The 22,487-nt window shown below is 39.6% G+C and overlaps 3 protein-coding genes across 3 annotated transcripts in view; 2 read left to right on the top strand and 1 right to left on the bottom strand.

The window, feature by feature from the left end:
* The window catches only part of LOC145454728 (tryptophan 2,3-dioxygenase-like), a 328,104-nt gene that overhangs the window by 25,322 nt on the left and 280,295 nt on the right, over positions 1-22,487 (top strand). The gene's annotated exons all lie outside the window — the stretch shown is intronic.
* LOC145454726 (DENN domain-containing protein 11-like) overlaps positions 1-22,487 on the bottom strand; it is a 134,115-nt gene that overhangs the window by 55,940 nt on the left and 55,688 nt on the right. The window lies entirely within an intron of this gene.
* On the top strand, positions 6,562-22,317 carry LOC145454733 (uncharacterized). Its single transcript, XM_080332726.1, has 8 exons — positions 6,562-7,980; positions 8,060-8,215; positions 8,592-8,666; positions 11,004-11,063; positions 11,508-11,717; positions 17,870-18,004; positions 19,685-19,882; positions 20,645-22,317. Exons 1-8 carry the CDS (start codon positions 7,920-7,922, stop codon positions 20,764-20,766), a joined length of 1,017 nt encoding a protein of 338 aa, XP_080188852.1. The 5' UTR covers positions 6,562-7,919; the 3' UTR covers positions 20,767-22,317.

The raw sequence follows: 22,487 nt of genomic DNA, 5'->3' as shown, positions 1-22,487 counted from the left end.
CAAAATACCAGGCGGGCCGGATTACACAATTGATACATTATAATCACGCATTGATCCACCTATACGCAACGAATAAATCGTATTTAATGTAAACTTGCAGTTTAAGCGTATACCAAAGACAGACTTTAATAGCTGTTGAGTGTTGAACCATAGATTTTATTCTGCTCGTGGTTCCGGAACCACCTAAAATCAGCCTTGAATTTTGCATTGTTTGGTATTGTGACACAACCATGCTGCCTGAGCAGCTCAGGAGCAAGTGTGCAGTGCATAGGAGAGTTAGAGTGAGAATGCTTAGTCGGTTGCGCAACAATGACCAATACGTTTACCTTCTCACCTGCTCCCAGACGGCATGACTACGTCACAATACCAAACTCCGTTACAATGTAACATTCGACGCTGATTGTGGAGGGATCCAGGATCAACAGCAGAATAAAATTTATATTTTCGCAATCAGTATCGAAGTATCTTTCGATTGATACCCGTTTAATCAAATTTCGCGCTCGGCAAGCCGGTCAAAAATTATCATAAAATTGCCTTTGGCCAAATGGAAAATGTGACGTACACCAATTTCACTGAGCCTTGAGATTTGCTTGTGTCCACACCATAGAGGACACTATGGTTGAACCAGTAGAAGTCAATCACACATCCGTATAGCCGATCAAAGTTGTCAACTAGTTCTTTGAATTATGGCTGCATGTCAGATGTAGTGTAGAAGCCATTGGTAATGACTGCACGTGAACATCAATTATATGTCTTGTTAATGCTCATGGTCTAAAATGTTTGCTAGCAAATCTATCTATTGTAGAGCCGAACAGAACACAATTAGCTTCATGACCATCTTGGCAAATTTGGATTCATTCTGTAACGCATAAAATTTGTCAACGCTTTGAGATTAGAATTTCACTTTTAGGGTAGAAACTCTCTGCGGGCCGCTCAAAATCTCGTCGCGGGCCGTATGTTGCCCGCCACTGCACTATATGAAAGTCATTAAAACATCACTGTGGCATATAATTTTAGAAGTAAATTTGAAGTACTGTGGAAATCGGAGTTGGGGTTCTGTGTGCAAAAGACGGAGTCGGAATCGGTCCGTTTAAAAATTCGGTAGTCGGAGTCGGGCTCGGTGGTGAAATTTGCCGGCTCCACAGTCCTGATTTGTATACAGTGACCAATATGTTTGCACGATAGTATCGGTCAATGTCATTTATGTAGCGGTTCCGTGGTTCATGATGCGCAATTTCATGTCCATATGAAAGTTTTTTTACAGTAAATTGGGCACAGCATAATGTTTGGAGTCATTCGATCTACCATATTTTCAGTTGCCACAAAGTGGTAATTTAGTATCCGATACAACTCATGCATATCTCTCATCGTTTTATCAACTACGGGCCTTGTAATGAGATGGAACGCGCCATACCATGACATTTTTGAGAGAGGGTAAAAAGCAAGTTAAGAAGCAATGTCCTAGAGCAGTGGTTCCCAACCTTTTTCAACTCATCGCCCCCTTGTCAATCTCGAAACGAATTTTCGCCCCCATATTTACGGATCCGAAGAAGAGGATATATACAGGGGAAATTTACTCAACTAACTCTGCTCGCTGATGAATTTACTAAAAAGGGCAATTTTTCCGAGGTGGTAGGTGCTAGGAAAAGCGGTTTTTGCGTCTACTTTCCGTTGAGTTGACCGTTTTTCGCATCACAATCGGAAAGCCGTCTTCAAGTGCACTTTTTTGCCGTGTTAATTAAATATATCTTACTGGACGTTCTAACATTTTCGCCCCCCCCTCCCCGTCGCCCCGTTGGCATTTTGCCCCCTTGTTTCTGAAAATCGTCCACTGGAGGGTGATATCGCCCACGTTGGGAACCACTGTCCTAGAGCAAAGCTATCACATGATGTGGTGGAAGACTTGCGTTGAATATCACATGGGATGTAGGCGTAGCAACGCGAACCCAGCTTTCTGCATCGTCCGAATATGTTAGTTTTAGTTACAAGGTTTTGAGAGCGTATTTATGACTGGTATTCAAAGCTACCTACTTACCTGAGTAGTTTACAAAGACAGCTAATTCTATTTGAAGCAGATTTGGCAGTTTCGAAAAGCATTTCTAGTCGTACGTGAGTTGAATTATGCGTCGCTACTTTTACTTCTACTTGAGTAGCGTTCGTGACTACCTTGACCACCTCGGCCAAGTATACACTTGGCCTTGTCGTCTTCTTTCTTGCGAAGTCGAATTTTAGATGGATGGATAGTGATGCATGTTATAGAACGTTGAATGTGTCCGATAGCCTGTGGTCCACGGATAGCGGCTTACCAATACACTTATCCGACAGTTAGCTGATACGAATGTCCTGACTAATGAGTCCTTGACTAGCAGTTCAACAGACGACCATTGCCTTTTCCAGATATATTGTACGGATAAATCAAACAGTAGGTTTTTGTATTACACATGAGTCTCTTTATAATACACGATAGACATTGGTTATATACCAGGGGCGTCAAACATCCGGCCCGCGGGCGATTTTGAGTGGATTGAACAATGCTTGTACTATCCGTCACATTTCTAACAAATGTTAAAAAATACTTCCATCTAACAATCCTTCAAGACAGCTCAAATTTCGTGCATGTCCATATAGGCCACATCAAAATCAACTGACAATGATGTTGTGGTTCCACTCTACCCACCACTATAAACCAGTCGACGACATTGACGGGAAGAAGAAATTGCACACTGGATTCCGAGTTCTATGGAAAAATATACCAAAAAGTATAATTATATTCATGGAAGCAAAAACGTATAGTGCGAAACCGTCTTCTGTAGTAAAATATAATTCAAATATCCGTCGCTCCAATGCGGCATAATTTCCGACTGAAAAGGTCCTGAGGGTCCAGGGAATAAATCCGTATCGCGATTTAATGACAAATGAGTGAAATCCAACTGTAAGCGTTTACAGCGAATCTCTTGTATTGCTTACGCATACGCAGGGCTACACGCCAGATGACGACTACAGCAAAGGGAGCATAGGCTAGGAAAGCGGCAAGATAGTATTTACAACATGATTGACAATAGTGTAATCCCTGGTCTAAGACACAATCTAATTTCTAAATTAATAAGAATGCAAAGACTAATCTAATCTAAGCTAATATCATTAAACCAAACCTATACGAATGCCTAACTTAATTGCGTGCATTTTGCTGAATACAGTGCCAAATTATAGATAACTAACCTCCGTAGACTTATCTATTACCTGATTCGTCGAACAAATGAGGTCAAGATAAATGACCACTAACGGCGACGTTGAACTATAAGGCTCATCTGACATTAGGCTATTTTCGTTGTTGCATTCAATGCACGGCACATATTGGTGACGGGGCTGGGTCATGGAATCCCCATTTAATATTTTCTGTGTTATTACGACTTCATGCACATTTATGTTTACATATGCCTATCAGTGTTGGGATGACTCGAGTCACCTTTTTCGTATGACTTAACTTGACTCGAGTCACTTTGCTAAAATGACTTGACTTGACTCGACGTATCAAAAATGTGGATTGACTCGTGACTCGGAGTATTATTCACGAGTCAATTTCGAGTCATCAAGCAATCGATGTCGATAAAAATTGTATCTTGCATATGTTCAGATTGCACGCGAAAAGCTGGTGTAACCCATGAAAGCGACCAATCATTCAATGATCGTGCGTTTTACTGAGCCTCCATTGTTCTCTTACAAATAAATTGATCGCAAACGAAGTGTTCGAAGCTTACAGCTTACGTTGTCGTAAACTAGTATAGTAAAGTAATTTAGTAGCAAAAGGTCTATTTCTGTTCTCTGTTCTCAACTTAATCAAACCTCTTGTTTTATTGAAATTGAACTCCAATATAGTTTATGTAGTCTTCAACCATCGGCGCAGGCTGGAATTGTATCATATCAATTTGTAAATGGACAATGTATTGCATCTTATCAATTCATTTCTCTATTCTCTATTCTGGCTGGTAACTATAATCCGAGGCCATACAAATACTTACATAGTTAAGCATCTCTACGTATATGTGAGCATTGAAGCGCCTTCTTGTGTTTATATTTAGCTCTATATTCGTTCATAGGTCCATGCAATGACGTAAGCATGCCTCATATTTCGAAAAGGCAACTTGACTTAAATTCTGACTTGCCTCGTGACTTGACTTGACTCGACTTGACTCGAGTCAACTCCAAAATTCGAGTGACTTGACTTGACTCGAGTCAAAATGTGCAATGATTCGTGACTCGGAGGTAGTGACTTGATCCCAACACTGATGCCTATACACGAAGCGCGAAATAAATCATATTCGGGATGGAATTTTGCTATAATATTGATAATTGCATAAAATGCTATTGATTTTTCATCCTCACTCAGTCTACGTGATAATATTTACTGGCAGAGCTGAAAGAGTTGGTAAACTCAGACAGCAGGTACATGACTATTCCGCGCCTACGGACAATCGACAATTGGCAATATCTATACAATATACATAGATGGTTTCGGTCTACATGCGGAAGTCATTTTCGCCCAAGATTTTATTTGGTAACACACTTCGCGAAGTCGCAGGTTGGCACAGTGGCGTAGCAGCCGCTTGGCGCTTATGGCTCTGCGGTCAAGGGAGGCAGTGGGCGGCATGATGTGAAGTGATGACCCTACTTCTCAGTCAACACTACCGAAGTACTGAAAAAAGTGGCTAATGCTGTAGTCCAGGCGAAGTGATGGCCGTTTTTCAGTCAACACAACAAGATTTCCAGTAAATATAATTGAAAAGATGGCAACTATTTCCAAATTCGGACGGCATTTTAAGCGAAAGTCTTGGGCGGCAGCATGCCCCTACGCTACTGAAATTTGGCAGAATTATTGCTGTGTCGTGTAGCGGTAATGGCCGGCGCTGAAATCCCGCTTTTTCATCGATGATGCGTAATTTTTTCTCGGGGTGCTGAGAGTGTCAATATTATTAAGCGGACATATAAGCCTCGTCGTGAATTAGGAAATATCGCGTTGTTACAATTTATGCATCACCTATTCTGGTGACAGGTCTTGTCTTACTATTCATATGTATGTGTGTATACTGTATATGTATGTATATGCGTATAACTTCAGTATTGGGAGCCCACATACCATAATTTTGCAGTACACAATACGATACAATGTACTGTTAAAGTACGACTGATATCATGTCATGCTATATGTTTTATATGTTTATATGTGTCGTTTACGCCGAAATAAATCCAAGAGTTGTGAGTTCCGTGGTCGTGCAGGGAATTTCAGTGAACGGACCGATCTCATCGCTCCCATCACTGCATCAGGTTAAGGATAGAAATTAGCGCGTCGAACAGGACACATTAAAAACATAATACCATTTGATGTGATTTTACATATGTTCTAAAAGTAATTCCAATATATCTGGGGCGGGCAACTTCTCTGGTCGGGGGGCCAGATATGGGGAAATGAAGTATTAGGCGGGCCGGATTACAGAATGCATAGGCCTACATTATTCGCGTATTTAGCCACCTATACAAGGAATCAATCGTAATGCAAACTTTGAGTTTGAAGCATAGTGACCAAAAACAATATTTAATAATAGTTGTCGAAGTCAATCAGACATCTGTGGTCGGTCAAAGCTGTCATCAAGTTCTTTGAACTCTGGCTACACGTCGTATGTAGAAACCCTTAGTAAAGACTGAACGCGAACATGAGTTATTTTGGAACGCAGCCTCGTCTCGTAAATGTTCCTGGTCCGAAACTGTATGTAGACCCGAACAGAGCAAGTAGTTTCATGTCCATCTTTTCCAGGTTGGCAAACTTGGATTTATTCTGTGAGGCATAAAATTTGTCAATACTTTCGGAAAACAATTTCGCTTTCATGGTAGAAACTCTCAGCGGGCAGGTCAAAATCCCTTCGCGGGCCGGATGTGGCCCGCGGGCTGTATGTTGCCCGTCCCTGCACTATAAAATACACGTATTATGATTTAGCTGCGTTACTGTATCTCATAGTTCTTGCATACATCGTTTTGTGGTGCAACGTCACCTGATCCCGATGCACCTACGTGTTTTAGGACATTTTACCTGTCGATTGACATGAAATCCCCTTCAAATAAATTTGCGAGCTGTAATATTAGGGCTCTGACTGCAGTAGTCTTCTTTTGTCACAGTGCGTTACGGTGACGTGATTGAATCACGGAGTTAATCACTGACGTGTCACGCTACGGGTCGATGATTCAATAGCCGCAAACAATATGCCGCTATTGCACGATATTACCCTACTCTATTCCGACGGATTACTAGCATGTTATCAGTATATGTTTATTAGTCGTGTATATCAGTCATAATTAGTAATACCCTTACACAAGTCATTTTCGTTGATATCAGCTACTCAAACAGTATAGAGATGCCTCTGTTTTCGAAACAAACCTCCTACGAATGATGTGAGTCTCCAAACACTTCCTCAAAATACAGCTGCTTATATACCATGTTGTATTAAATAATATTTAGTCCACATCTCATCGAGCTTAGCATCGTGACAGTTTTAGATATCCGTTGACAGTATTTTAACTGGTAAAATGCGGCTCGGGTCTTTCTTTAGACCCGTTTTTATGACCAGCAACGTAGGCGAGAATTAGCCCGGATATGTCTTCGAAACTTGCTATTACCGAGACTCGATACGAGGTCGCTCGTGCCAATCGAAGTGGATTAACCACATGCTCCAACTTCCCCGCTAAATAGCGTAAAAACAGCGAGTGTCGTAATACAGCGACTAGCGAGTCAGTCCCAGAGATGAGCATGGATTAGGATTAGGTTTTGAAAAAACAGGATTTGTGAAATTTTGTCGGATTTGGATTGGATTTGGATTAGACATTTCTTTTCGGAACGGATTAGGATTTGGATTGGATTTACTTATTTTCTGGGAGATTGAAATGTCGTGTGGCAAATGGCGACAAACTTTATTCAGATCAGTTATTAATGTACTGATGGTTACTAAGTTATCTTGTATCAAGTGAATCGTTGGTTGTGAAAGAAAAATTTCGAATCCCTCCATTGCATAAATTAGTATTTTTTCTGAATTTCCAGTTGGAATCGGATTAGGATTGGACATGGACTTAAATATGAAAAAGTTATGGATTAGGATTTGGATTTGGATCTGAAGGTTCGGATTTGGATTGGATTAGGACATAGAAATTTCAAATCCGCTCATCTCTGATCAGTCCAACTATAACCAGTGCCACGGAATGAGTGTCTGAATCCATCCCCCTCATTTATGTTGACTTTAACTATATGGGGTTACCAGATTTTAAGATCCAAAAAGGGGACACTTAGAAAAGATATAATAGCGGATGAGGAAGCGAATAATTTAAAAAACATTGACGGAAAATATTACGGGGTTGACTAAAAAATGGTCATTTTACCAACTTGACTCCCGAAATAAACCCACTCTCACGTAGAATCACTTGGCGTTGACCTTTTTTAGGCAGTCCTGCCGTCACTGCAGTTTAAATCCAGATTTTGCGTCATTTATAGCATTTTCTAGTTGTCCGTGTGCAATTGCCTGCCCCCCAAGCTATAAAAGAGGACGAATTGCCAAACAGGAGCACATTTGGCCGTTCTAGGAGGATATTTTCGAGTTCTTGTAAATGGAGGACGTGATGGTTGCCATACTTCACTATATTAAATGACTCGAAATCATCACGTTCAGTATGTTGAATACATCGCTATCATGAAATTTTGACACTCGCTACCTCAATGCCTCCCGCGGATGCCTATTGCTTCACACTATGAATAACCATATACTAGTAATATCATCGTTTATTTTATGAAGTACGAATACGACCGATACTAGCTACTACCGGAAACTCTCAAACTCATAGATCTCAATTGACGGCAGCAGCTCGAGGATCAGTGTAGCGAGATGCATTCCGTTAAATATTGTGATACGTATGCGAACATAGAGGACCGGGCAACTGTAAACGGTGAGAATGGATGTACGAAAAGTCCCATGAATGGCTACTATCCAATGACTATCGATAAAACAAATGCCCTTTCGTTTAGATGGCGATAAAAGGCGAGAGAAGCAAGTAAAGCAACTGGGAGAGAATCATGGAAAACGGGCAGTTGCTATGTATTGTTTATTAGTCGTAGCAACTACCGCGGGGTTCGCTGCCATTTTCATAATAAGCTTTGAATTCCAGGCAATATGGCGTCGAGGTTAGTAGAAATCGGCGGACCGTACAATGCCCAGGTCTGCCATGACCAATATTCATCGCACGCTTAGAACGTGCTATAACCGTATTCTGCGAACTATTATTAGGCATGGTCGGGATAATAGATTGGACACACAAAGAGATTAATTTCCAGTTATTTGAGAAAAACTCGCATAAATATATGTGTTGATATTAAATCGTCATCAGCTTCCAATAAGATATAGTTTTTATTTATCCCCTATAGAGAACTGCAAAGCACCACCTAAATATACACAGCAGCGGATCTGTGGATCTGTGAACGAAATCTATCGAATTTCAAATCTATATTTTATCATATTCATATAAAGTTCATGTGCTTTACCTCCACCGTTACATTTCAGAGTACGTGCGGCTTGAAAATAAATTTACGGATCTTGAGAAAGAATTTCGGCAGCTTAAAGAAAAGAATTACAATGGTACATTTATGTTTAACTCTCTACGCGAGAAGCGGTATTCGCAATGTGATGGTCCGACTGCAAACAATCGAGACAGACATACAAATAAATGGTAAAACCGAATAAAGCGAGAAAATGACTTGGAGAACATTTTAACGACAATTTATAGCAGGGTTGTAACCAAGTCACAAGGTTCCGAGTCACAAGTCAATCTTATTTTTATAGCTTCGACTCGACTAGAGTCAACTCATTTTCAATTCACCACCGAGTCAAGTCCGAGTCCAAGTCAGGTAATTAGAGGATCGAGTCCGAGTCATAGTGTTTTGACTCGAGTCCGAGTCCAAGTCATTATGTTCACTGTTCGTTTTTCAGTTCCATCCGGTTCAATCCACTTTTTCAACTCTGCTCGAGTGATATAGAATGGCTCGCATTCTCAGTCTTAACAGTTTCTGGCCCTATATTCCAAGTATCAGGAGTGACAGACGAAATACCAATAATGTGGTAACTTTAATATTCATCGAAGCTATAATGAAATGTCTGTCTTGGCCGTACTAGTCTCGAGTCATATCACTTGGTTCGAGTCATGCACAAAGACTCGAGTCCAAGTCGACTCAATACAAAAATTGACTCGATTCGAGTCGAGTCACCAAAAAATCGCGACTCGAGTCGAATCATGAATCGGGTCATTCCAATCCTAATTTTTGGATTTCCAGGGAAAATGTCGGCCGTTATAGAAAAGAATTGAATCTATTGAGGTTGACCACTCATTAAACGACAAAGTCTTTGTGATGTCGTTCTAGACTGGGGGAGGCCAACTTTCTTGTTATTCGCGACCGCATTTCAATTACTTATGTATCCCACGGCTGCATTCCAGGGCATAGTCGTACTGCACTGGTCACCATATGCCTATGATAAACTGTCCATGTCCATTTGCGGTGAACTCCTGACCAATAAGCTATCTTTTTTATCTTGGCTTACTACACGCACCAAATCGCAAGTGGTCATGTTATGAAAAGTTAATGGGAATTGCTATATTCGCACCAGGAGCGAGAATATTATCAGATTCATAAATGAATTTCGTCATTAATATCCGTTGTTTCACATATTATTGTCACATATTTATCCTTTCTCGACCCATGTGATCAGATGCACCGGTAGAACTGATGGAGAGGTGTGTTTTCAAAAATCTAGGTCAAATTATAAATGATGGTGTATCTGCGTGCGGGCCAATTGTTATCAGTGACTTCGGTGCATGCTGGTAATGGTTCTTCAAAAATGACTTTTTTTCTCAAATCGTACTGGCTATTTGATAAAATTGTTAGGTTACCTAAATTAAGCCTACACACCAAATTTGGTTCAATTCCAGCCAGTAATTGCTTTGCTACAGCAAAAGAAAGTTTCTATTTATTATAAAAAATAAATATTAAAAAATTTGACATTTTTTTGTCCAACCCATGAAAGTGTTAGGCTATCTATAGAAACGATCCTCACCAAATTTAGTTCAATTCCAACCAGTAGAAGCGGAGCTATTGTTGTCGAAAAATTTGGATTTGGATAAAATAGTATTTACGGTGAGCACAACTAATATAAATAAACAAAGAATAGGTCACCGGAAATACTATTTTATTCAAATACAAATTTTTCGACGGCAATAACTCCGCTTCCACTGGTTGGAATTGAACCAAATTTGATGAGCATCATTTCTATAGACCGCCTAAAACTTTAATGGGGAGAAGAGAAAATTTTTAAAAATTTTATTATTTATTTTTGTATAATAAATAGAAACTTTCTTCTCCAGTAGTAAAGCGGTTACTGACTGGAATTGAACCCAATTTTGTGTGTAGGCTTAAATTAGGTAACGTAACAATTTTATCAAGTAGCCAGTACGATTTGAGAAAAAAGTCATTTTTGAAGAGCCCTAATGCTGGTATTTCTTGACCCCCATCAGGATCGTCGGTGTAGTGGTCATATATTATAATCACCCCAACATACCAGAAACAATTTTTTTTCGTGAGGAGCACACGGTTACAAGTTGTATTTCTATATGGGGTGCATAATATTTCTCTGCTGATCACAACTCTACTGTGGAGCTTCGATTGTAATGTCTGCTACTGTATTAAAATCGAAAAGTGAAGTCGCAATGAATCGCGCCCGGCGCGAGGAACATTTCATGAATACTCAAAATATCTCAGGGTTCGTACATCCAATTTACATGTCGACGGCCGCCAACACATACAAATTGAATTACTTGTTGACAGCCGCAGAAATTCCCTTCTACAGCTGTAGGTTGGCCACCCATGTTCAAGACTAAAAGTCCCATGTAAATACATACATTTAGCGTGTTGATTGTTATTCTAGAATCTGGAAAAGCTGTATCGACGGTTCAGCAACTCAATGACTCGAAGTCAAACTATGAAAGTGCGTATACTTTTAAATATATTGCCAGCAATATTTCTATCGACATTTATCTCGATTGATATAGTGATTATGTTGTCGATATTTTGTCGATGGTATACTAATGATACGAAAGGCAGAATGATATTGTTTGTCGGATCAATTTACCATAAATTAGTGAGCTTGTCACCTCAAACTAGACGTAACCATAATTATTTATTTGGAGTCCCTCTGACGGTAATTTACCCTCAGTTTAGCACTAAGCAGAGTAACACAGTCTTATACAACAACTAAATGTCCGCTTTCTGGCGCGATCCGACAATCCAGCCACTCATGGATCGCCCACGTCTAAGGTGAACGCATCACCCATGATTAGCCAGGCGCATACGACTAATAGTATTAGAAATGGCCTTATACTGCGATAGTTGTCAAGAATGATTGTTACATTACGAAACTCTTTAATCAAAGGGCCGACGCTATATTACTACGCTTCAACGTTGACGTGGCAAAGCAGTAAAACGTTTTGTGAAAGTTTCGATCGGACTCTTTGTACATTTGATCAAATCTGCCCACTAAATAATGCTGGGAGACGGTATATTGATGACGTAATCCCTGGCGACCACTGGACACCGGTCCTGGAAGGCCATAACGATTGGGTAGAGATCGGTGACTATCACGGTGAGTATAATGACTGAAACTATAGGCCGATACTTTGTACATATTATTGTTTACAATCACGGCGAACGCATTCCATTCAACAAAAGATATCGTAATCTGGGGATTTTTAATGGTGTGCAATCAGTGCAATGCACATCGAGCATGTGTAATGAGAAATCGAGCCTATATTAGTGGGCGTGTTTTCGTTACAAAGTATTATTACAATAAAATCATTAATAACATGTTTGCAGAATGTAATGAATAGGGTAAGAATGATCGCTTTCGTTCACTGTGAGTAAATCAGGACATTTTAGAGGCCAAACTCCACTGAATGCTTTAGTTCAGAGAAATACTTATATGCAGACCGAAGATATCCCCATCAATCAATCATTCAACCCATCAATCAGTAATACACATGTTTTAGGCAGGCAAAGTAAGAGTGGTTTTGAAGGTTCTGAAGGGCACTGATTCCGAATATGACCTTGGTTTTTTCAAATTGGCTCTAATTTTGAAGATCATCCATGGGGCGGCTATTTTGACTAAAATTTCATATTTTTGCTGTATGGGTTGGATAAAAAAATCGGCTCAGTCGTTCTATAAAGTTCAGAAATTCAATCTACTTGTCATTTTGACACGCTGAAGACTGTTTTAAATCAAAATACATCAACAGAATCATATTTCGGGGTATTAGATTTATCATAATTGGACACTTTCACGGATGTCATGTACATAAATAAACTTCAATCATGTATATACAGAGGTGGTCAAAGTAGTCAAGCAAGCTACTCAAGTAGAAGTAGAAGTAGTGACGAAAAAAATCTACTCAAGTACGAGTAGAAGTACTTTTTCCATAAGCAACCTAAAACTGCTTGGATTAGAAGTATGCAATGCATTGAAACAGCAGTGACGTAACGTTAGCGGTCTACTCTACAACTGTCTACAACTGTCCTGCAATTTTAATTAAAAACTCCAGACTGCAAGCCAAGCAACAGTATTTTATAAATTTGAATTGTTATTATGTCATAAATCGATTCCTAATATTTTTGTGGGGGCCGCAAGAAGGCTAGCTGGGGGCCGCGGTTGGGAATCACTGGTGCAAACACTTGCCGCGATTAATAAACGGTATTACAAATATCGTGAACCGTAAAATTTCCATATTGTGTAGCTTTATTTCCGGAAATTAAAGGCATTACGACACTTGCTTTTATACTTCAACATGTATGTTATGCAGACAAAAGAACTGATATTAATTAGAACTCAACGTATCAACGTATATGATACTGGGAATTGAAAGTGAAATATAAATACTAGTTATAAAAGGAGAACATGTAGTTCATGTATTTAGGCCAGAAAGTTTCAAAGGTGGTATGCTAAAAATGATCTAAAACTAAAAGAAAAGTCAGATTCCCTTTTTTCAGATTAGGACAAACCATGGACATGCTAGATTACGATATGATAGGTTAGATTGTGAAACATCAGTTTCAAACGTTGTGATGAGCCATATATACTGTGATGAAATATTTCATATGGGCGAAGGGCAACAATGTGGTGTGAACGGAACCACGCCAACCCGCTACCTAAATTATATTCACCGATACTTTCGTGAAACCATAGTGGTTACTCCATAACCATTGCGCGCGAAGCACGACGAAAATTCTGCGCTCTACTCAACTTTTATGAAAATTAAATGTTAATACTCCGTGAAAACAGCCCCGAAAGTCCTCAGGCTATCTTGCTGATTGGAGGATTGAACTACTTCTACTTGACAAAGTGAAAATAGCGAAAAGTAAGTAAGCAGATCACAAAATATTATGAGGTAGAAGTAAAAGTAGTGAAAATCAGATCTACTTGAGTAAGTGCCAGATGTAGCGGATAACTACTTGAGTACTTCGAAAAGTAGAAGTACTTCGTTACTTACCACCTCTGTGTATATAAGTATTTACCCAAATACTCAAATAACGTTGTATTAGTTGAATCACTTTTATGTCAACCACCTATTATATATTCAAGATAGTCAGTTGGATTATAATATTATTAACTTATCTCAAAGCAAAATTTGTTCTCGTACTATATTCGGTTGTAAGCAATTTAGTGCAATTTTCAAATGGTTCCAGCTATAGTCTGTCATAATATGTTCGTCGCATCTGCACTGATATCTTTCTTTTGGTTTTTTGAAGAGCTTCTTGGAGGTACAGAACTTCAATATACAATTAAATAGTATATTCATATTGAAATGAACCCGAATATTTTCGGCTGACACTCGTCAGGGGTAATCGTCAGCAACTAGTAGAGAATTGGAAAGAACATTGTATATCAACAATCGTATCACAAAATATGACGTCACCAGCATGAAATTTCGAATGAGAGAGCGTTCAATGTACTATTTTTAGGTGATACACGAACTCCTTTTGTTGACAGAGTTTTGGTTGGTGTATTTTGATAAAAGTTGATTCCAAGGCACACAAATGGAATTGTGAACGGCCTCGACCTACGATTCGAAATCGGTCGTCTCGATAATTATTCGCACAAATCGGATTATCCAACAGATGTTTGCCGATGGCAGAATTAATTGCCTTTGATCGATCAGCATCAATCTTAAGTGGATGAGTTAAGGGTGAGCTTTTCACATCGCGTGACGCACGTGTTCTGATAAATCTGGGGACATGTTGGTTTATGCGGTCCTGCAGACGTCTTGACGTTCTTCCCACGTAGCCACAATCACAGTGGCACCTATATTCGTACACTACATTACTTTGTTGAAGTGCAGGAAGCACGTCTTTGCGTGTTGAAGGGAGCAGTTGTGTTGTTGTAAAAATCACATTGGTTTTGACTGTATCGTAACATTTACCTACAGCAGAAATCAATTGTTTTTCAAAGCGGGTGGAAATGGGGCCAATCCAAGGTAGATGGATATAAACATCTTTTATTGTTCGTGCGGTGGGCTCTGTTCGTTTTTCTGCGTTGAATTGCGTTAATTTCCTCTCCATGCCGCGGCTGATGACGTGTTCAGGGTAACCGTTATCAAGTAAGATTTTTCGGATGTAGTCAAGTTCTAAACTCAGTTTGTTACCCGAACATATCATCAACGCTCTATGCACGAGTGTGCCTATGAGGTTAATTTTTCTGCGCCGAGGACTAAATGAATTCCAGCGAAGGTATTGGCCTGTGAATGTCGGTTTTCTGAAAACAGACGTTTCAAATTTGTTGGTATTGCGCTTTTCAACTAATACGTCCAGAAATGATAATGAGTTATTGCGTTCTTTTTCTATTGTGAATTGCAAGGCCGGGTGAAGCGATTGTTGATATACAATGTTCTTTCCAATTCTCTACTAGTTGCTGACGATTACCCCTGACGAGTGTCAGCCGAAAATATTCGGGTTCATTTCAATATGAATATACTATTTAATTTTGGTTTTTTGATGTATTGGTGGAACCTTATACCCCTTCTATTCCCTATAATCAACAATATTGTCAGAAAATATATCAAGATGACTGAACAGGAAGTGATATTTGATACTCATGTTTGCTCCAAGGTTTCCGTATGCAGATACCAATTCTCGGACAGCTGTTTGTAGTTGGGTGCTTTGTGATCTTCCAAAAAGTTTTATTTACTACACCCCAGAAGGGATTCCATGCAGTGAGCACCTTTCTTATTATGAAATTGTAACCCTTCGCCCGTATTCGAATCTGAGATCCATCAAAGATTTAAGATTTAAGCTTCTCGTTGAGTATGTAAACTAGGTATACCCACTTTGTTGGCTTTACGGAAAATTATCCATTTACAAGTGAAAAGAGATGAGACTCATATGAGTATTTTAGTTAAGCTTTACAGGGACAAACTTGATAGCTTTATACTCCTCTTTCATCTTGGTAGAATGGCCAATTTGTATAGTAGAAAATACATTTCCATTGTGTAAAAGTACAATTTTTAGGCTTCAGCAAACAAAGCTCTCGCATCAGGTCATGTTAATTTTGATGGAATAACTGAGAACGACATGAGTGTTCAATTGTTCATCATAGTCAATTATCTATTTATGCGCAGTATAAAAGTAGAAAAATCGAAGATTTACTTCCTACTAAGTGAAATATTCAAAGGTAAACACAGTGATTTTAAGCTTCTTAGGGGTATAAATATCTTCTTTTCTAGAGCCAATCTGTCAAACCTAATGTGATATTTGTAAAAGGCAACCTTGAAAACCCCAGAAACGGCTCTTAGATGTTCGGACAAAAAAAATCATTTTGTTGACCAGTGTTATTGTTATCCGATCAAGACCTTGATTGAACAAACAACTAACATAGTTATCTAATTACTGGATTTTGAATAGTTCTAGCTCTAGTTCAGGGGTGTCAAACTCGAATTGCGTCGCGGGCCGGCCGGATTTAAACCTTCAATTTGCTCGCGGTTAGGGCTGGGCAAAAAAGAGTACCCGAGTGATTCAATTCTGAATTACGTAATATGCTTCTAGTCGAGTCGAGTAATCGAGTATCAATCATCATGACGTAATACCCGTACGTTATATGTGAAAGTTCAAATATGTACCTTTTTATGCCGCAACAAAGAATATATGCCTGTTATCCATCACATTAAAAAAAGTTTGTTACTTTTTCGACCATACCGATTTTATTGCAGTTAGTGACTATGTTGCGGGACGATCATGATTCCGAAATTTTCTAGTTACAGTAACGTTCGTAGCTTTGCACTACATGTTTCGTATGCTGCGATACGGCCAATCAAGGTGTCAAGGCTTCAACAGTCAAAATTACTGTCGAAACTATTATTCTCGTTGATAAGTTAACTTCCAGTGCCGAAGAGCGTATAATTTCAGTACTCGAGAAATCGTCTTTTACTACTCGACTCGAATCATCGCAATTAATACTCGATTCAGATTTGAGTACTCGAATCTATGTGCCCAGCCCTACTCGCGGGCCGCACCAGTGAACTGATTCCAAAATTATGCTTTATCTTTTCACTTCAATACTTTATTATCAGGTATATACAGACAATAGTATATTGCATTGTAACACGGATCATAGGGGTTTTATTCTAGCAAATAGCAACACCTTTATTGGCCATCCCATCCGTGTAAGCGGTGTCTTATAATAGCCTAGAATTGGGCTGTGCTACAAGTTGGAATCTACGGAATAAAAATGATGAAACTTGGTCTGGTGCAAATTACCATAGTAGTCGACAAACACCATGAATACCAGACACAACAGCAACAACCTTTATTCGCGGACAATAGCGATTCGGGTTTCTCTGGAGCCGGGCACCTTGAGTAAGAAATGACACGGCAGTGCAATCACGGATATTCGCATTGCATATTTTTCTATAACCACTATATTCTACATGTAAACTGCTTATTTTGGTTTCGCATTGGCGTCTTAGCTTCTGTGAATAACTATGTTCTTTGTTTCATTTCTCCGTAAAACTCTAAACTTGGTGTGGACTCAATACCTACTCGAAATTGGGTGATAATGTCACCGACTTTTTCCCAGTTGTAACTAGAAAGAAACCACAACACAACAGTCGAGTGGTAATAATGTGGCCTGTGGACATGCTCTGTACTTGTTGTCTTGAGGCATTATTAAATGGAAGAAATTCCAACAAAAAATCACAACATTTGTTACAAATGTGATGGATAATATAAATATATATCAGTCAACTCCGAATTGGGCCGCGGGCCGGATGAAATGGCTTGACGGGCCGTATGTTTGACACCCCTGCTCTAGTTCTAGTTGCACATTAAAAAAATTATTTGCCCAACTACTAAAAAACACGTGTCGGCGTTGGGCGTGAATAGTGACACGGTGTTGTGTTGCGTATAATCTACTTGCAGCCATTGCCAGCTCAGAGTCAAAACCATACTAACCGTTTCATAGCCAGGAGTGGGTTTTGGGGTCGAAACCTATCTTATTTCAACCTTGTACTAATTTTGATGTGGAAAACCGATCACATTTTATCAAAATAGAAATTACTAGGTTACTTCGGAATTTAATATATATGGTTACGTTTAGTTAGTTATCTGTCCGCGGACCGACGGTTGAGAACCACTGGTTTAGTTTACTTCCTTTATCTTTTCATTGTATCGTAATCTTGTCATGTATTGATCTGGTGGAATTATCATTATACTGATACCTACCGATGGGTCTTAAACCTTCTGTATTCACATTAGTCTTCCCGTGTCTTCTGCATCGGCCGCCACAATGGGGAACCTTACCCACCTGGGGAGTGTCGAGTGCATCCGCTCCACACAAGGGATATGTTTACTGCTGCAAAGTCAGCGCGGCAACGGAAAGAGTAGCACCACGTGAGTATGTACACTGTATAGTGAAGCGACACAAGAATTCACCAATTCATCTCTGCCATTCAATTTTCCCGTATAGGGGTTACCGCCAATCAGGCTGTACGTTTTTGCCGCTATACTTATAAAAATTTATCACACATTCACTCGTGTGCCTTGGTGCCGACTTTTATCAAAATACACCAGCCAAGGCTGTGTCAACAAGAAGAGTTCGTGTATCATCTAAAAATAGTACATTGAACGCTCTCATTTCATGCTGGTGACGTCATATTTTGTGATACGATTGTTGATATCCGATGTTCTTTTGAATTATCTGCTAGTTGCTGACAATTACCCCTGACGAGTGTCAGCCGAAAATATTCGGGTTCATTTCAATATGAATATGCTATTCAACCGTGTATTAAAATTCTGTACCTCCAAGAAGCTGTCATCAAAAGTTCTGTAATTCATGTTTGAATCGGTCAATATAATCGGGAATTGCCTATATGTTGCTATCAATTTTTTTGCTCCTCTCTGCTCACGTAATCAAATTTACCGGTAGAGCTGAGTGAGGTCTTGTTGTTGTTGTTTATGGTATTCATGGTGTTTGTCGACCACTATGGTCAGGTCATTTGCATCAGGCCGATTCTCTTCATTTTTATTACGTAGTTGCCGACTTGTAGCATGGCTCACTTCTACTCTTTTATAAGACACCCCTTACACGGATAATATGGCGAGGAGGAGCCTAGATAATCCTCCAACACTTAAAGGTAGGAATTATGGTGTCGACCTCGGTCGGACTGGAACCCGCAACCCATTGATGTTGCAGCTGTGGATTATACCACCACGCTATCTCGCCACCTGAGTGAGGTGTCTTGCAAATTATAGAGGCCCCATATAATAATTAAACAGCTTCGGGCGGACCCACTGGTACAATTGGCTTCGTTACATTATGTTATTTCGTTAGAAGATATTGAAAGCACCCAAACTCACTAAACTAAAAGATGACCCGCATGATTTCAAAGAGTTATTTCTTCACTGGCAAATAATTTTCTCTGCGGGATGGCATTTGTCTTCGGGACGGGAACATTCGGCGCCAACCATTTAGCGCCTATAGACAATTAAACATATATATATCGAAGTTTTCGGTCAGCATAAGGGCAGTCCTTTTCGGCCAAAGTTTTCCCGCTACTCGTCGTTCTGGCACACTTCACGGAATCGCATGTTACATGGCCTAGAACTTCAAATGTGTTGGTGTGTCGTGGCGCGGTAAAGGCCGACGCCGAAATGCTCATTTCTATAATTGATGTGTATATTATCATCATATTATCATTTTCCAATAACAAAACATCCAAGTAATGCAATATCAAATGCAAAAATAAAATATTACACCGTAGTGCATTGCCACCGCATCACAATCTAATATTATACGCTGACAATTATTAGCACTAGAAAGATGTCATAATTCATATAAATGATCGAGCAGCATTTGTAAAATTAGACCATGAGTTCTTCGTGTACAGTAACTTCATTCGGGAGTACATGCGATGGGAGTATGAGAAATAATCCACAAGTATGACAGTTGCAGACCATGACATATTGTAAGTGATCGACTTCCCTGATCAATCCAGTACACTCGGTGATGTCACATGGTTAGTGTGACAAATGATGTCAATCGCGGGAAAACATAGAAAAAACTTTTTACAGCGATAAGATACCAGTATATCGGGAAAGCAGCCACTTACAACATGTCAGCGCAACATTGCGAGCAGCAGGGCCGAAAACTATGCTACTCGTCGGACGTATGCAAAGCCAGCAAGCCAGTACTGGGATTGGTCAAAGGCGACAAATGGATCGCTGTGAGAGATCGCCATAATGAGTGGATTGAGATTGGAGATCACGCAGGTGAAATGGTTTTGATGTCAACGTAAAATGCGCTGCGCTTTGAATCCGAATACCATCATTTGGCACACCTCTGATAACATGTCGTTTAGTTGCCAAGCCATGTACAAGTGACGCCATGAGTCCATGACCGTTATATCACTATAGTAGCCTGTATCGAAACTGCTGTCACAGTTTCGCGGGTTTGTGGCTGACTGGATGATGGAGCCGTTGATATAAAATGCTGTAATGTAACCAGTATAATGGCATGTTGGCACGAAATTGAATATGTATAATGAATGGGATTCATACTGAGCAGGGCCGAAACAGCACTTCGTCAGCCCGCCCCCCCCCCCCCTCTAAAAAAACGTTGGTCTAGGTCTAGTTTTTGTGGGCTATATAGCTCCCCACAAGGAAGTGGCATTTGCGAAATTCGCAACAAATCTTGGTGACAGCGCGCCGTTTTGATGACCTTTCGTGATAGCGCGAGTGTCGGGAATTATCTGTTTCAGGAATTTTAGAAAATGTCACGCACCTGCTCACTTTTTACGTGGTACAGGTGGTATATATTTTATCATCTGCATATCTTCACGCCGCAATAAATGCATCGATATCTATTGACAACATTTGTAAATAAGTATACGATTATATCGAAAATAAATGTATCTTGATAAAATTTATACTATGGTGAAAAGAATAGCTAGCTATATCAAACCGTGATTGGCACACCGTGCTCGTGTGAATTACACCCATTTTGGTCAATGTTGGATTATTATCCTTCAACAGGGAACACATGTAAAACGCATGGTATCGTGCATGGTTTGCCGAGTTGGGGTGAGAGGACGGATGGAAGTCTTCTGGATCATGTGGGCTATGTTTATTGCTGCCGAAGCTCTGCTGGCAGATAACGGATTCGATTAGCATTCAGTACCATATGATATTGCGATGGTTCTTATGGACAATTTCCCTGGATAATTGTACATGTGCATAGATAAGCGAAAATAATTATGATTTTTCGTTTTCCTGTCATACAATGATGCCGTGGTCCGAATAAAATGTATCACAGCATATCCGTTTATGAATCCAAAATGCCAAGTACTTACTCAGGTAAATTAAATTTTCCATTACTTCTACTTCGTCATAATTTGTGACCTACCTACAAGTAGCTGTCTCGTGTTCTTCCAATAAGAGTGAGAGAAAAATAGAGAGAAAGAGAGACCAAGACGAGGAAACTCAGAGGTTGTTTTCGCCGAGAGTCCGATATGTCCGTAGTACCTGTTACGCTAATTTTTCCCTTAGCAGAATCATAGTCTTCATAAATTTTTAGCACGCCTTGGAGTCGAAGTCGTGATAAAATACTGGCTGCTTTGAAAAGTCACTTAAAATTACTCGTAAGAAAGATATCGATAAAATTGGATATAATTTGCAAATTGCAATTCAGTTGCATATCGGTTGCATTTAAAACAAATGGTGTTTAAAACACTTTGTTTAAAATATGTTCTAAAAAAGTGTTTTAAAAAAGGCCTTTTTAAAAAAAATTGTGTTGTACAAGTTGTACAATTATGCCGTAATTGTGTAAATACTTTCCAAAAACATGTTGCATGAGCCTACGGACAATTATTACCCGATTTATCCGACGTATATCGATATGAGATGGTTGGAACACTCAATATTGTCGGTTCAATAGTTATAACGGATATTTTGTCAATGGAGCTATATTTATCCTATATTTTCAACGATCAGTGTCAGTCGATTATGACACCAGAATTGAATATTCGTGAATTGAATATATCCACACATTTTGTTTGTGCCGGATGGATATATATCATGTTTGAATGATTCATGCATATTAGAATATCCTGGGCTTGTCTACGTTATAAAAGCTTATACCATTTGAAAAATGAAGGGTATTTCGAAATATAATACTTCCATGTTATTTGTACTGCGACTAGTTCGAGCTGTGCCACAATGAAACCATTTTGCATGGCATCGCGAATAATATGTTTGCATATGTTTAATGATTATATGAAAGTCATTAAACCATTACTGTGACATATAATTTTGGAGGTAAATTTGAAGTACTGTTGAAGTCGGAGTCGGGAGTCTGTGTGGAAAAGAGTCTTAGTCCGAGCCTGAGTCGGAGTCAGAGTCGGTCCGTTTGAAGACTCGGAAGTCGGAGTCGGTGGTAAAATTTAGCGGCTCCACAGCTGTGACTTGTATAGTGACCAATATGTTTGCACGACAGTATCGTCCAATGTCATTCATGTAGCGGTTCCGTGGTTCACGATACGCAGTCTATATGACAGTTTTGCCACAATAAATTGGGCACAGCAAAAAACACAGTCTTTTAGGGCAGACATTACTTATCTTGAAATTTGTATCTGCGTTTCGCGCGATTTCTCGGAACCTAATGTCTTGATTATAATGTGGAAACCCGAAATAAATGATTTTTTACACTATGCATATAGTGTACAGAAATGAGTCAACCGTGTTTGCAGTTATGACAGAACGTCAGCCAAATATCGATTGAAACCGTTTGGATGCTATAGTCTAGGAGTGTTATTCACTGTGCAGCCTATGGGATCACAACGTATGAGCCAGCATTTTGCCGCTGGGCATTTTCACGCTA

This window comes from Botryllus schlosseri, chromosome 13 (assembly GCF_051294905.1).
Source record: "Botryllus schlosseri isolate E-star chromosome 13, Bs_hap1, whole genome shotgun sequence".
Lineage (NCBI taxonomy): Eukaryota > Metazoa > Chordata > Ascidiacea > Stolidobranchia > Styelidae > Botryllus > Botryllus schlosseri.
The sequence above is the reverse complement of the archived record's forward strand: the minus strand, read 5'-3'. Positions and strand labels throughout refer to the sequence as shown.